Source organism: Ruditapes philippinarum, unplaced genomic scaffold, assembly GCF_026571515.1.
Source record: "Ruditapes philippinarum isolate M1 unplaced genomic scaffold, ASM2657151v2 ctg246_1_1_1_1, whole genome shotgun sequence".
NCBI classification, from domain to species: Eukaryota; Metazoa; Mollusca; class Bivalvia; order Venerida; family Veneridae; genus Ruditapes; species Ruditapes philippinarum.
In genome coordinates, this window is record NW_026856135.1 from 87,574 (window position 1) to 105,566 (window position 17,993).

Here is a 17,993-nt window from a genome sequence, read left to right on the forward strand (position 1 = left end):
AAGAGAACACCCAAAATATGTATTGAAAGCTGCATTTGATATTATGGGTCAAGTAAAGATGGTAATTTCTTAAATGACACTGTATTCATACTGTATCTTTCTATAGTGTGTTAAAGAGTTGAAAACATAAAAAATGTAGTCTGTGTGTACTTAATAAATGTTTATTTTACATTAACATAAAGACTGTGTAGGTTCAAATATCAAATTTGAGCATAATATATCTTTAAAGATACCTGCACTGTATCTTTTGACCAGATGTGTTTACATAAATCTTGACTAAGATTAGAAAGCAAACAGCCTTTTCCTTTTATATGGAACTGTGAAATGTAATTCCTTGTACATTATTTTATTTTAGAAGTCTGGCTAGACATTTGCTTATTTTATTTTAGAAGTCTGGCTAGACATTTGCTTAGTGTTTGTTTACATTATGATAGACAGCAAGAAAAAGTTTAAATAACTATACTGATGGCCACTTTAAATCAGCACAATTGCTTAGTGTTAGAGAGCTTGTCTCAAGTTCTTGATGTACTGGGTGCGAATTCTAGATAGAGGGAATGCAATACATTAAAATCTTATAAGAAGTCTGCGTCTTACTTGATGTAAGTCTTTGAAATGAAATTGTGAATTTTTGCTCACACAGACAAGTGTAAATTCAAAACCAATGAAAATTGGTTAAATTCATTTCACATTAAAAAAAAAAGTTTGATATTTAAAGCACTTAAGTATTAAATGGTAAGTGTATATAGTTAGATATCCCCTTGTAAAACAAATTAAAGTTTTAATTTTTGGAATGTGATGGAATATGTTGTGTAATATTGTACAGATGAAATGTGTTTTGTTTTATGGTAGAGATGAACTGTATTGTGTTATATGGAAGAGATGAAATGCATTGTGCTTTACGGAAGAGATGAAATTTGTTTTTATATGGATCTGTATTTTGTTACATTAAAAAGATGATAGTTATTTTGTTACATCAGGGTCTTTCAAATAGAGTGGTTTGGAAACACGCTGAAGTTGATCCTTCTCGCTTCAATTAAACATGTCTCGGTATAACTTAGTATAGTTTGCTATATGCAAATTATGTGTGAAAATTAAATACAAGAGCAAAAATAAAAGTTTAAATAACATGTTCTTTAAAAATCTTTAAACTTGTGAAAAAAGATAAATATTTCATGAAATAATATGTTTTTAAAGCAATAACCTGTTGTCTTGTTCAGAATATTTGCCGACAAATGGCGCAATTTTGAAAAGGCACCAAATTGAAAATCAAATAATTAAAAAAAACATGAAATATTATAAAATCTTTACATAATACGATAAAATAACGTTTTCTTTTTAAAATCAATTTCACATTTGTCATTGAACAATGCATTTAAATTTAAAAAAAGTTATTAAACTTGGACCTATTTTCAGATATGAGCAGTAGACTGTTACCTTGACACAGGGATTGAAAAAATTCCTAATTTCATTGCTTTTTCATAAAATTGTTTCTTTTTAAGTAAAAACTTACCATGCTATATAGCCAGGATTAATTTTCAGTTTTTTTTTATCAATTTAACCAAACATTAGCTTATAATTTGTTGTTCGAAGGTTTGATGTTCTGTGCCAGATCACAGTCGATAGATAACCGAATCACGTGACTCGGCCGAGACATTTTTCATGAAATTGGTCTGACACCAGACCATTGTATTTGAAAGACCCTGGTTACATGGAAGTAATGAAATATGGTAGAGATGAATTTTTTTTATATAAAAGAGATGACATGAATAGTGCTATATTAAAGAGATGAAAAATATTGTGTTATGTGAAAGTGATGAAATATATTATGTTATATGTAAGAGATGAAATGTAATCTGTTTCGTGGTAGATATAAATGCATTGTGTTATATGTAAGAGAAGAAACGTATTGTTGTGCCATGAGGAAAAGATAAAACATATTGTTTTACATGGTAGAGATGAAATGTTTTGTGATATGTGGTAGAGGTGAAATGCACTGTGTTTTATGGAAAAGATGAAATCTGTCGTGTTATATGGTAGAGATGAAATATATTGTGCTATATGAAAGAGATGAAATTGTCCTGTTATATGGTAGAGTTGAAATATATTGTGTTTTATGGAAGAGATGAATTTCGTTGTGTTGTATGGTAGAGATGAAATATATTGTGTTTTATGAAAAGGATGAAATTTATTGTGTTGTATGGTAGAGATGAAATATATTGTGTTTTATGAAAAAAATGAAATTTGTCGTGTTATATGGTAGAGATGAAATATATTGTTTTTTATGAAAAGGATGAAATTTATTGTGTTATATGGTAGAGATGAAATATATTGTGTTTTATAGAAGAGATTAAATTTATTGTGTTGTATGGTAGAGATGAAATATATTGTGTTTTATGAAAGAGATGAAATTTATTGTGTTATATGGTAGAGATGAAATATATTGTGTTTTATGAAAGAGATGAAATTTGTCGTGTTATATGGTAGAGATGAAATATATTGTGTTTTATGAATAGGATGAAATTTATTGTGTTATATGGCAGAGATGAAATGTATTGCATTGTATGGGAGAGATGAGATTTATTGTGTTATATGGCTGAGATGAAATATATTTTGATTATGAAAGAGATAAAATTTATTGTGTGATATGGTAGAGATGAAATGTATTGCATTGTATTTGAAAGGTGAAATATAGTGTGTTATATGGAAGATATACATTTATGATAAAATAAACTCATGTTACCCCTTAAATTGTGCTATTTTTACTTTAAAAAAGTAATGTGACCACTGGATTAGTGGAGATAGCCTTCATAATCCTTAACCTAAAGTTCATAATAAACTTTCCCATGCATTATCCAATTAAAACTTTCAGAAAACATCTGAAATGACAAGAGATTAAAAGTGACTCAGACAACCACAAACTAATTGTACACCCAGATATTAGGTCAATGAAACACATGATAAACAAATTTATACGGTATCTTCTGGTCCGAAGTGACCCGTGTCAACAAGCTCCTTTAAAATGAATTATTTTGTCATAATTTGTTGTTAAAGTAAATTATTTGAATTATTATACTACACTTGTTAAACATAATCCCGCCTAGGAAGCTATCCAGCTAGCTGACGGAACGTCGGTGGTTCTACTCAGGTGCCCGTTTATGCTTGAAATAATGTATGGAAGGGCACCTGAGGTCTTCCTCCACCAGTAAAGCTGGAACGTCGCCAAATGACCTATACTGTGTCGGTGTGACGTAAAACCAAAAACAAATAAATAAACAAAACTTTCAAGACAGTAAATTACCCACAAAAATTTTATCCTGAAACATTGTTTCTTTGTAAGCTCTAATCGAAAAGTGGAGCAAGATGTACTTGAATAGTCCCCTGAAAACTCTTGTTATTTAAAGTGGAAAGTAGCAATGTTTGAATACATCTTGTATGATGTCCCCTTAATACCTGAAGTGTGCTGTGGTCACCCTAATTCATGTGATATATTTTGTATATATACCTGGTCACCCTAATGTATGTATTATATTTTGTATATATACCGGTCACCTTAAAGAATATAAAATACTAAGCAAATATTAGGATTACCAATTTTTTTGTATATTTTTATTTATAAGGTGTATCGGGAAAATGAATACAGGCAAATATTAATTGAGCTTTGAATGCTACAAATATGTCATCTGATCTTTAAAAAGTCAATTCTACTGAAAACTATAAATTGTCCCCTTTATACATGTTTTAAGAAACGGTCCCCTAATGCCTAAAGTAGTGTTATATATATATATATGACAGAATACACGTTACTCAGACCACATTATATATTATCTTTATTATACAAGTTGCTGATTTAAAATACAGGAAAATATAGACTGACTGAGATCAATATAGTCTGTGGCGTCTGCCGAGGGTGATATATATCTAAGGAAGTCAATATTATCCTATATATCCCAAGGGTAACATGTATAACGAATATATAACAATGCAAATTCTTAATAATGACAATTCACAATCCAGAACGTTAAAAATGCTACTTAACACAATACTGAATTTCTTGTGTTCCCTGTTCAATGCCTCATAGCACAACTTATTTGTACGCTTCAGTTCCTTGTTCAGATCACAATATTTATTTATAACAAAGCTATTGGGCTAGCTTATAAAACATCGGTGATTTTTTCCCAGGTGATTGAAATAATGTAGAGGAGCACCTGAAGTCTACCAGTAAAATTAGAACTTCCTGTCTTGTTATGAAAATTAAAGATACAGATTTAAATTGAAATATCTATATTAACGTTTTGGGCATTTTAAGTGAAAGTATTTTCAAACAAATTTTTAACATTTTATCTCAACTCAGGGTTTTCTGGTCTTTCGAAGTCATTGATGTCAGCACTATTAAGTGTTGAGAATTGAGTACCGCTCAAGGCGTGCTTGGAGGCGGGAAGAATGTTCATTTTCCCTCATGTAAAAACTCAATCAAACCTAGCAAGCAATTTTCATGTAATTTTATTGTGATAAATGCCTCCGAAGCATCACTTTGTTTTCAGATGTTTATCTAATCCCATTCCCATATATAATTACATAGTGAAAGATTTTCAAGATAAATTATCAATATTTCCGCCAATAAGATAATGTTACTGCCTGCAACAATCTGATCTTAAGCACACGATAGAATTTGAAAATTAAGTAATATTCTCATGAACGTTATTTGTTCTGTGTGGAAACAAACAAAAAATCAAACATGGAATTAAAGGGAAATATGTGCTTGACATGCTTTGTTAAGGTAACTCTTTACATGAGTTATAATGTTCTTTGAAAGGTGCATAATGACCTGTAAGAAGGGACAATACTTACATTATATTAATTTTAACTTCATATGGAAATATTTGATATGAAAAAACCCAACTTATGGTTTTCTCGGTCAAAACTTCGACCAATTTCAGGTTAGAATTATGGTACACTGAAGTAAATATAATCTGGCGAGGTAATACAGAATACAGATCATGACCTGTAAGAAGGGACAATACTTAAATACTCTACATTCTATTAATTTTAACTTCATATGGAAATATTTCATATGAAAAAACCCAACTTATGGTTTTCTCGGTCAAAACTTGGACCAATTTCAGGTTAGAATTATGGTACACTGAAGTAAATATAATGTGGTGAGGTAATACAGAATACAGATCAATGGTCAATGCCATTTTCTTTGGACACAAAATAGCTTAACTGCTCTTAAAAACTTGAAGGAGTTACCATCATGATACAAATATTTACTATCAGAGATGAATAGATTAAAAAAATAAGATTGATACTGATACTCTATAACACCAAAAAAATCTATTGAATACGTTTGAATACGACAATATAACCTCTGATTGTGCTTTCCTATGAAATAAAAATAGGAAAAGAGGTGATGAACTTTTCCTCCTGTGCTTGCTTGTTAGAATCAATATACATTTTAATTTTCAAGCAATTACCTGTCCTGTTTCTTATTACAATCAAAGTATTAGTAGTGTTACAAGTTAAAACAACTCTGATTTTGTCGTGATTGTTTTCAGTTTTATAATAACTTTGCAGGAATCGAAAACCCAAATATATAATAAAAAATCTTGAAATATAATGAACACAATGTATTCATTATGTTTATTAAAACAGTGGAGACGTCTTTTTATATTTATGTCTGTTTTAAAGCTGTCTTCAAATGAGGAAAATTGTATCATCAAAATAACCATGAAAAACTATTCTTAGAGTTTACGAAAAGTAGAATAATCTCAATGCAAGTAATAATTTGCATATTGCTGTATATGTAATAAATGATTTTTTCGCAATATTTATCACAGTATTTCTACTGTGTGACTAACGCAATATGGGTATTTTTCATATTGTTACCTGAAAATTTACGTGGGTTTTTTGTGTGGTTTGCAATATGTAAATTACTGTCTATGTTCACTTTGCAATATCTTACTTAAAAGATTTCATGTAAATCAGAATAAATCTGGAGCCATGCAGCGTTTATATATTTTATCCTAAACATTTGTTAATATCAATTATTGTTAAGTAACCGTACAATGTCAATTTTTTGAAATAATAAAACTTAATCAGCTCAAATGAATAATCATTATGTTCCTTTAAATGCTTTAAAAAGACATAACTTTGTTGAATGCAAAATCAAGTTATAAAACTGACCTGTTCATCTTGCTTGTGACCCTTATTGCTTGTGAGCTTATTGCTCTGTATTTAGCATAAAACCCTAAGCCAATTTGATCCAAACTTCACAGGAAAGTTCCTTTGGTAGTCAACTTTATATTATTCATAGTTGATCTTAGCTTTTCGGTACAGCTTTTTAATACAACAAATTCAAGCTTGTGTCAAACTTGTTTTTCCTTGTTCCTCTACTGTAAAAACAGGTTAAATTATATTGATTCTTTCCAAATAACCAACTTACACGAATAACCAACGCTCCTAATTTCACTTGCCACCTTTAATGATTTTAATACTTCTTTAATACTTCATGTATAACAAAGATTTATAGAGTAAAAGTAACAAAAGTTCCTGCAATTTAAAACGTACATGACAAGAACTTCTATGATTGATCTTACGTTAAGTCAAAAGGACTTTGGGCCTTGAAATATTTACATGTCGAAAACTTAATACCCTGAAATCAACATATAAAATCGGTAAACACTAAACACAGATTAAATGGAACATTCGTGCATTTTTATATGCTATTTATATATTTTGAATTATGCATATTTCAAATGTGTTACAAATCAAAAGCCCGTCGGCACTGACCAAAGTTGAGATATTTTCCAACATTTTTGTATGTGTTCCTAAATTTATCTAGATTGTTAAGTCTACGGCATATTTCACAATTTCTATTCATTGGCCAGCGGAGGCTTACAAAACGATCTTTATTTCTAAGATAACTTTCATACATCTTTTTGTCATTTCCTACTTTAATAAGATAGTGTACAAGACTCGACACGTTTACAAAATCTGCTGTATTGATAAAACTCTTATTTGGTAGCAATGTGTGATAGTCCGCTCCCCCTCGTACAATAATTATCCAGCTATGATTATAATTTTGAAAGAATTTTTCTGAAATATAATCATTACAGATAGAGTTTTCAAATGCTAAAAAGAATTTATATCTAGGAATCATTGATTCCAGTTCCCCTTGACTTATCTTACGACCTTCAGAACTACAACCACCATATATATCTATGTCGAATCCATGTCTTATCATTTCGTTAACGTATAATCTTCTTTCACTAGAAACATGACAATGGCTGACAATCCAAAGAGCATTTCTACCTTTTAAATTGTATATATTATCATAATTTTTTACTTCCAATGTTGTTTGTAGCAGTAAACAACCATAAGGATTCGGTATATCTGAATCCAGTCGATATAGCATAGACCAATTAAACTGATTTTCCCACGATGATAACATATAGTCTGTATTGTAATAATGCACTGGTGGTTCAATTGTTGTAAATATCCACACTTGATTAGGATTTCTTTGTTGATTATTGAAAGGTGGATTCATTCCCAATCGTTTGTTCCGTATTCCTATATAAAATATAATTGCATCCGCTGAATAGACGAATTTTGCATTTTTCGTTAACATACAATTTTTATAATCACAGTTTGTATAATAAAGATCAGTCTTTAAATATTTGTCCATGTACTCTGGGAGGTTGTAAAACATAACTACTTTTTTAGTTTGAGTTGTGATTTGAGTTTCACTTGATACATAAAATACATCATTTTCAAAATATAATCGAGTGTATTCACTTTTATCCATTCTGATGGATATTGAATCATTCAGGTTCAAGTCATTATGATGATTTCGTTCACTATTTAAGACAAATCTTCTAATCAGAAAATAGTCAAAACATATTAGTATTAGAAAGACGGAACAAATGCGCATATGCCACCTCATTCTAGTAATATCCTATCTTATATATAAATTTAGCTGTTGTTTTTTTATAATTAATTCATTATTGAACATTTTGTCCTTTTATTGTTAGATACATAGTCTTTGATCTGTTATTATGCTTTTTCTTCTTAGACTGTAAGAGCAAATAACTAATAATCAAATTGAGATTGTTTTCTCTTTGTTATGTTATGTTGTCTCGAACACTTAATCCTGTTTTAATTTCACTTGAATTCATTATTTCAACATCTACTCTTTATTCACAACAGTTTTATTTATGAATGCTATTTATGTCTAACGTCTAATTTAAAATTGAGTTTTAATCACATACAGGAAAACAGAATCCCAAAAGAAAGTTTGCAACATTTTCATTTTTTTTCGTATTTAGAATCTATTTATTTTTGTCTATTTTAAACATAAATATTTTAATAAAATGATCTTATACAAGGCCTTATATAGTATTTTTAAGGCGCATGTGCTTAACGTTGTAAATTTGTTAATCACTAGACCTTTAATAGCTCTTGTCCTGTTGCGTTTAAATATGAAATTTATTTTGGATAATGTTTCGAAAAGATATCGACATTGTTGTACTCACTGTACTAGTATTGTTGAATCTTTCTATTCTTTCAAAAACAATATTACTTTAAGAACTTCCAGATAAAAGTGATGGTCTATGACTTTTTATAGCCTCTGACCTTTTTGCTTTCAAATGAATAAATATAACTAATTACTGTATTCCTAGAAATGTTCGCGGATACAATATTTCGCGTTTTTCACAACGTCGGCATTTTCGCGGAGACAAACTTTCGCGGATATGTAGTAACCGCGAATTCCGCGAATGTTAAGTCGCTACGGCCTAAATTACAGCTTTTGGAGGCTACGTTTTTGATGCATGACTTTGCCTGTTGGGTGCTTTTAATTATTTTATTTTTTTGACAATTCGCACCTTAAGCGCAACGGTACTCGATACATTTTCATCTATTGACTAGTTGAACAAGGACGGTTGTTCCGTGAACACTTTCATATTTCCTTACCTATTTTCATTATGTTATTAAGTAAGATTTAGTCAGACTCATTAGCTTTTATTCAAATTGAATCCTAACTGACTTTATCTTCAAATGTCGATACGTATTTTTTTACACATTATCGGACTGTACATCGCTTTCATTATATAATAACAACATAACAACTGTTTATCAAGGTAGCACTTTATAGCTTTTGTACTTTTAACAAAGGATTACACCTACTCCAAGCAAATAAAATCCAAGTCATTCAATGTTCGCAAACTGTAAATGCGTTTGTCAACGCTGTGACTAGCAAATAACGTCAATAAGCATGATAATTACTAATAATTGATATTTTCTTTTTCAGCGTGCAAACTAGTATCAATAACATACATAAATTATTCTTTACACATTTCTATAGCACCTGTGTTTATATGATTTTTGTGTAAGTAGATTATAATAAATTATAATTCTGCACTTTTTATGTTATATTTGGCTGAAGCTAGAAATGTTCGCGGATTTGTTGTAAGTGACATATTCGCGTCTATAAAAATTCGCGGAATCATGCCTACCGCGAAAACCGCTAACTTAAAATGCGCGAAATCTTTTCTTGGAATACAGTATATAAGTAATTATATATTTGAACATTTTAATTCCAAAGGCACTGAATGCAATTAATTTTGAACAGACACCAAGAGATGTAATAAAGCACTGCGTTTGGTACAACTATTCATTGTGTTACTGAAAAAATTAAACTTTTTGAATCAATGGTTTTACCAATACTGACATATGGATGTGAAATCTGGGGTTTTCATAATAGTCCAGACATAAAGCGCGTTTATCTTAAGTTCCTAAAACAGATTTTAGGAGTTCGTCAACAAACAACAAATATTGCCGTTTATGGAGAATTGGGTAAATTTCCATCATCAGTCATTCGTACTATCAGAATAATAAAATTTTGGTCTAGAATTAGGCAAACCCCAGGTACACTTATGTTGAAATTATGTATTTAAAAGACCAGAATGATAATTTAGTCAATGCCTGGACATTATATGTAAAACGTTTGTTAAATTTGCTTGGTTTGTCGGATCCAAACTTAGTATTAAATAATTCTCAAGTAAATAGTATTATAAAACGTATTAAAGATCAAAATATGCAAAATTGGTTAGCTGAACTGCGTGTATCTAGAAAATTAGAAGTTTATAAAGAAATTAAAACTGAGTTTGGTTATGAAAAATATCTTAGTATCATAACAAATGATAAACACCTTTCAAGATTTAGATGTTCGGCTCATAGATTAGCTATAGAGGAAGGTCGCTTCAGAAATATAAATAGAAACAATAGATTATGTGTCAAATGTAATATGAAAGTTGTTGAAAATGAGTATCATCTGTTATTGGTATGTCCATTTTATTCTGATTTAAGAGCACTTTATTTACCAAGATACTATTATACTTGGCCAAATATAAACAAATTTAAAAGTTTAATGACTTCTTCTTCTAAAAACGTTATAATAAAATTAGCTAAATATATTCACTTATCATTTGAAAAAAGAAATACTGTCTAGTTTTCTGTTAAGATTTTTTCTCTTTATTTTCAAACAATATTAATCTGAAAATCAATGTTGTTTTTTGTGTTTTACTGTTATTTTCCTGTAATTATGTAGCTATGTTCAATCCATCACCACACTTTTCTGTACTTAAATATTATGTATATTTTGTACATGTATTTATTACAAAATTTGTAATTGTATATGCAATGTTTTATGTTAAATTATAAACCGCCATTCATAAAACTTGGCGATGAACGTGAATAATGTTTATGCCAATAAACTCTTTGACTTTTTTTTTGTTGTTTTTCTAAAATATCTTTCTAAAATGTATTATACAATTCTTTATTCAAGAAAATACCAATTTCATGTTAAGGTAGACCATGGGTAATGCATTACCTCCACTTTGAAGAGTATTCAAATAGGCTAGAATCGCTTGTAAACTACATTGAAATTGAGGGGCGTGGGTTCAAACCCCAGAAGGGGCAACTTTTTTTTTTCTTTCTTTTTTTCTTTTTAACATTTTTTATGTATCTCTCTGATCCCTTATGGAAGAAAAAAAGTTTGATTTTAATTATATAATTATTTTAGGTATTTTTTTGGTTAAATAATGCCAAAATTTATAACAAATATGATACCAGATATTTTCAAAGTTCGATAAAATAAAAACTACACGGTAAAAGTATTTTATATTTCGCATGATCAACTAATATACCTTTGAAAAAATTTAGGCAAAGTTTGAAAACAGACCCTCATTTCGATAAATTTTAGGGATATTTTGAATAAGGCATTTTAGATATGGAAATGGTAAAATTAGTGTTAAAAGTGGGCGGGGTAGGGTTACATTTTTATACATTTTAAGAACATTTTGTTTAGAACCAAACATTTTGGTTGTGTAATGTGTTACTTGAATGTTATTATTTGTTTATTAACAATGAGCAATAGAAAAACATTTTTTATAATGATGATATTACAGAGTATTTACAGTTTCCTCATTTCTGAAAATAAGCCCTTCAAATGGCAAGGTCTTAGTTCAGAAATATATCCATTACTCATAAACCACACGGTAAATTTTATTTAAATTTTGCATACAGGTGACCTTGAAGACATATAACTGTCCTATGTTGTCAATTTTACAGTTCTTTATGGTGCCCATTACCCATGGTCTACCTTAATATGTTGCGTATTTTTATGTCCCTATTTTACATTAATCTTTACTGAATCTTCGCTTCTTTTATCGATAATGTTTTGAATATCATTCATGATGATAGTACAGCCAAATAATGTATTACAATTTGAAGTTTATTGATTTAAGGAATATTAATTTCTTCTTCTACATTTACAAAATAAATATACAAAACATAAATTGCATCAATGATTTAGTAAAAACCTTAAAGGAAGTCCACTAGAAAACTGCAAGCTATAAAATTGATAATCGATTTGTATACGATTGTTGGCCGATTTGTCTTAAAGGCGTTGCAACTGTGTTCGTTTTATGGACAGATTTTCACAATAAAATTGATTCTTGCTAGGAAAATGGAGTGAGCTTATGATGTGATATTTTGCTCATGAGTTTTTGGTCTAGACATACATTTAGTTACACAAAAATCTTTTCGGTCCCTTCACGTCAAAAGAGAACCTCCCTCCTAAGAAGAAATTTATTATTGAAACTATTAATTAAATGCTACTTTAATATCGTGAATATTTGAAGCGAATTCAGTGCAGTCGGCATTCAATCCAAATTCTGATAATGAAATGTAATGTACAAATTTTGGATATCAAACTGATACTTATTAATATTAATTTAATACATATTTAAAAAATAAAGCAAGGTATAAAACCGATTTTCAACGAAACAAAAAAAAAAACAAACAAATGCCAGTTGAACCAGGTGATACGAATAAATTTTGTATACAGAAAAGTATACCTTTTGTAGTTTCAGAGCTATGTCCTACGTTTTTAGTTGATACATCATATGGTTTCTGAGTAATGTCCCGTACAAAGATCACGGTGTTAAAATGAAGAAAAGGCAATAACTCCTAAATCAGACAAGGTTGTTTTGCACCGCACTTGTACCCAATGAGGTATATCTACCTACAAAGTTTCATGTTGATATCTCTTATAATTTTATATTTATGTCCCGGATAAAAATCAAATAGTAAAAAAAGAACAACTGATTATTCCAAAATTGAGCAAGGCAGAGTTATGGTTATTGCGCATTGCACATTTACTTAATGAGATCCATCTACCAACACAGTCTCAAGTTGATATCTCTTATCGTTTTAGAGTTATGACCCGTAAAATTTCAAAGTGTAAAAATTAACAAAGGACAATAACTACAAAATTAGGCAATGCAGATTTGCGATTCTTTTGCACTGCACTTTTATTTTATTATATATATTTACCTAGACAGTTTTTTGTTGATACTTATTATGGTTTCCAAGTAATGTCCCGACAAATTTCAAAGTGTCAAAATGAACAAAGGGCAATAACTCTAAAATTTTGCAAGGCAGAGTTATGGTTCTTTTGTACTGCACTTTTACCCAATGCGATATATTTACGGTCACAGTTTCATGTTGATATCTCTCATAAACATATTACAAGTATAGGTGATAAATATACCAGTGACTTTAATAAAATAACAAAAGAATAAAGCTGTACCTGCCACAAAGACTATCATCAAGGTTCAACAGCCAGCCGTTAAAAAAGTAACTGGAATTTAAAGAAAGTGTCGAGCATGAATGATTTGAGGCTTTCTTGGAAATGAAAAAAATGGACTTAAGGAAACGGTTACTATCTGTTACATCAAATCTATTGATTATTCATACGCAACATAATCAGACAATGCTTATCAGGAATTCCATTCATACAAAAAAAAATAATCTTAATCGGCAGAAGAAAGTTGTATACCACCACATCGATATGCCAGTCCAATTACGGCACAGCGCCTAGCAGAACAGTCATGAAATGTGTGGTATGTGTGTATATATTCTCTCATTTCTATAAAAATTTATCTGCACACTTGTATCTTAAGTGATCCCACGCAGGGGAAAGTATAACTGTATTGAATTTAATTATCTCCCTTTATATATATATATCGTAGGGGATTAAAGAGAGAGGCAACATGCCAAATATCCGAGCTATTGACATAAGAATTACTAAGGGTGTGTTTTCTTTATAACTCTTTTTTAACTAAGTGAACCCCTTGACTGTACCATTTCTGATTCCAGACACATTGCTTGATGTATAACATTTATGGAGGCCTACTAGGCCTTGCATGACGTCAAAAATCTATATATATCCACAATGTAATGCTGCATGCCAAAAATCTTAGCTTTGAGTATTGTCGATTCCGACATATCATTTTTAAGACATCTTTATTATGCGGGTTATTTACTTTAAACCAGGTGGCCCCGGGCTGGGTCCTTTTTTACCTAGTGGCATGACTTATAAAACTTTTGAACATGTCCACTTGGCAATGCTACATGCCATCATCTTTGCTCTGGACATAAAAGTTTCGGAGAAGGAAATAAATTTTAAATGATTTACTATGTAAGTCAAAAAAAACTAAGTTACCCCTGTAACGAGATCAATTTTGCCGCAAAGCGCATAATTTATATTATGTGCCAGGAATATACCTACATGTATATTTGATGTTATAAAACATTATAAAGCATGATTTTTACGTGGAATTATTATTTATTATTTATCATTTCTGGGCACATGAAATAAGAATGTTATAAAAAGAGTTGTTGTTTTCTGTTCTGATTTTTTTCCCTATAATTGAGTGCTAACCATATAAGTTCAGGCTTCTCTTCTCTTAAATTTCACATATTGATACAGCATTTATAGAAGATGACTCCTATTGATTTTGGGGTCACTAGGTCAAAGGTCAAGGTCATAGGGACCTTGAATAATAATATGATTCCCATTATATCTTTGCTACTATTTATCACAAAGATTTAATATTTCATATATTTATTAGTCACAACTAGTAAATGAACCCTGTTGACTTTGGGGTCACTATGTCAAAGGTCAAGGTCACAGGGTCCTTGAATGTTAATATGATTTCAGCTTATTATCTTAAAAGATAATTATCACAAAGTCTTCATATTTCACATAGTGTTTGGTAATAACAGGCAGATGACCCGTATTGCTTTTTTGGTCATTAGATCAAAGGTCACGGTCACAGGGGCATTAAACGTCAAAATGATTTCCGCCTATTATCTTGAAAACTATTATCACAAAGTCTTGATATTTCACATACTGATTGGTCATTACTGTTAGGTGACCCCTCTTGATTTTTGGGTCACAATGTCAAAGGTAAAGGTCAAAATATTCTTGAATATTAGTCTTTATTCCGCTAATTATCTTGAAAGCTATTTATCACAAAGTCTTCATATTTCTTATATAAATTGGCCATAACTATTAGATGGTCTCTATTGATTTTGGATCACATGTTCAAAGATCAAGGTCACAAGGGCCTCAAATGTCAGAATGGTTTTCACTTATTCTTGAAAAATATTTATCACAAAGTTTTCTTTTCTTTTTCTATAATTGAACACTTCCATGTACCCATTTATGTCAAGTTTCTCTTACATTATTACTAATAATGAGGGTCAAGGGCTAGAAAGGGGGCCATATGTGTCTTTCGACATTTCTTGTTAACAGTTGTGAGGATTAATAATCCTTGTAAGGAATGTTGCAATTCTTGTTTATCCAGAAACGAAATTAATTGAAACATTGTACTTTAGCTTGAATGAAAGCGAACAGATATTAAATACCTACACTGTCATATTCATATGTATGTTTTGATTGCCATCATGTTTGTTTGAAATTCAATTATAAACTGTTTGATGGTTAAAAGCCATACACTTTTATCAGAAGTTGAATACATTACTGGACTAAATATTCTAACAAAATTACTTAGGGAGAGATAGTGTAATATGTTGGGAAGGGATACTCTCCTGTGCATCGGTCGAATGTTCTACCATCGCCCAATTTCTTACTGCTTAAATTTAAGTTCAGACCGATATTTATATTTCTAGACAGAGAAATCCATGTCTACACTTCAGCCAATCAGTGACTAGCTAACAACATGTAGCCACAAACGTTCATTTTGACGCACCATCATGTAATCAAAGCATGCTCATTTGAGAGGTACTCTCGTAATTTACTTTCAAATGTTCTTTTAAATATTTTGTTTTAAAATCCTGTTACGTCAATTTTGTAATGGTTTTATATCATAAATCTGATGCTCAAATAAATAGTTATCAATGTTGTAAATTTAAAACAAAAATATTCATTAAGATTTTACCGAATTTTACATGTCATTTAAATAAAGGGAGGTAATTAGAAATTTGTAAGCCATGTTTTACTAAACAATTTGAATGCATTTACTTTAACCAATAATTATATGTGTAATAACATTTACCGTACAAATTTAACTCATTTTTCGATGTTCGGAAATTATTTTAGAAATTATTAAGAATTATTTTATACATATACAAAACTTTACATTAAAAGTGTGATTCATCCTTAATTATGGTATTCAGGACCTTAACATGACCCAATAAAAGCTACAAAATGGTAAAGTCGCGATGATATATTATGTACGGGTTATCAATTGTCAAGGAGTCTATGTAAACGCGTAGTTCCAAACAAATAATATGTCAGCATAGTTTGGCTGCCAGAAAGTCCAGATGAAGCATTTAAAATATTTTTTCTTATATCTCAAAATTACCTGTAACATTATTTTTCAACAAAAACTGAACCAAACTGTCGAAATAGCGGCGCATTTTATATATAATGAATGTATAATTAAATCGCAGATGTGCGTTATGCCTAAAAAGTAGTAAAATAATAATCTGACTCATATTACATAGACCATACATAAATATTCAGTACAACCTGTTATTCAAGAATATCAAAGATCAAATTTGATATACTCTCTTTATTTCCTTTGTCATTAGTTATTTTAACTGTTGTTTCCATGGATGGGCAGTACAGTCATAATACGAGTATTTGTGCAAAATGGCATACATGCTACATACATATATTTACAGACTCAACCAACAATATTTATAGACATCAATAGTAAAACTGCAGAAACTTATTTGAAATTCAGCTATTCTACGAAGAATAGTGTAGTCAGTCAGCAGAATACTAAAGCTAGCACAAGCTTGTCCATTGGTATTTACAAGGGCTGTCAGTAGAACAAACATTCTCATCAACTACTCTCAAAACTTGATTGTAAAATCAGCCTGGAAATTTTGAATAAACTAAGGAATATTTCATTTGAATACATAATTGTGAACAAGTCTTGCATAAATTTGTGTTCACATGAGGGAATATTTCATTTCAAATTCATGAGACATGAGCTTTGACAATAACATCCAAAATACAGTATTATGAAGTTTCAAGGATGATGTTGCAGGTAAAACTTATACTGGTATTTAACCAGCAGTTACAAGGGATATACTTTTGTAAAAGTCAATGCTATAATTAATGCCTTTGGATAGTGACCACATATTATGGTTGCAAAAAGTGTACAAAGCTAACTGGGTATATTCCTTTCACAAAAGAATCGATAGTTTCTGTCGGGATCGAACCAAGGTCAGGTGCAACCCATGAGTTGCATGTTAAACACTAACCAATCTGTTACATTGTGGAGGATAGGTTTGCAGGATAGCCCCACAATGTACATCACAATGGTTAATACAAAACTACAAAAGCAACATTTTATTGATTAGACATCTATGTATAGTTTTATGTAAAAATAAGTTGGCTGTAAGGTCACTCACAACCACATAGATAAATTGGCAAATAACTATCTTCTTAAAAAGTAAACATCCTATTCAATTCAATAGTAACAACAGGACAAAGTAGCAAGCTTAAACTTTACCAACACTGTATAAGTTGGAAATTAGCTTGCTATTGAATAAGCAATGTATATTTAATCTAGTTTGGAAATCTGAAAGTACAATTTGTGCCTTCGACACTGGTTAAATACGGAGTCAGAAACCCAGTCACATTTTTTTATGTGCTATGTTTACTGCAATTTCAATACCCATTCACATTGGTACATTGTACAGTTAATAGAAGCTAGAGCTTAAAGATTATTATCTTATTTTCGATTTTAAGCAATGATTATAATTTAACAAGTGGGGGGGGGGAATAATTTCGATATAAGCTAAGCCAAATGTTTCAATATAAAATGAATGCACATATTTTAATGATTACTTAGAATGCGTATAAACATTTGCAGTACATAATTATTTGACACATTTTTGCATGTAAGGAAATTGATTTAGAAGAATAATTCTATACATAATATAAAAATTCACTTAAGTCCTTAATTACTTTAAGTCTTAGATCACAAAATTCAGAATTACTTAAAATTGTTCGAGCTCTTGAACTTGTCCTGCATAACTTAAAATTTTTATACCAAGCCTGCATTTACCCTTACCTTGCTGAAACAGAGTAATTAGGTTTAACCACCACT

The 17,993-nt window shown here is 30.2% G+C and overlaps 1 protein-coding gene across 1 annotated transcript; it reads right to left on the reverse strand.

Moving 5' to 3' along the window:
• Positions 1-6,759: 6,759 nt before the first annotated feature.
• LOC132745516 (alpha-(1,3)-fucosyltransferase C-like) lies at positions 6,760-8,028 on the reverse strand. Its single transcript, XM_060734467.1, has one exon. The coding sequence runs from the start codon at positions 7,940-7,942 to the stop codon at positions 6,761-6,763; it is 1,182 nt and encodes a 393-aa protein (XP_060590450.1). The 5' UTR covers positions 7,943-8,028; the 3' UTR covers position 6,760.
• Positions 8,029-17,993: the final 9,965 nt, after the last annotated feature.

Coding starts and splice junctions, on each gene's coding strand:
- LOC132745516 (XM_060734467.1), bottom strand. CDS start 7,942: ATGAGGTGGCATATGCGCATTTGTTCCGTCTTTCTAATACTAATATGT.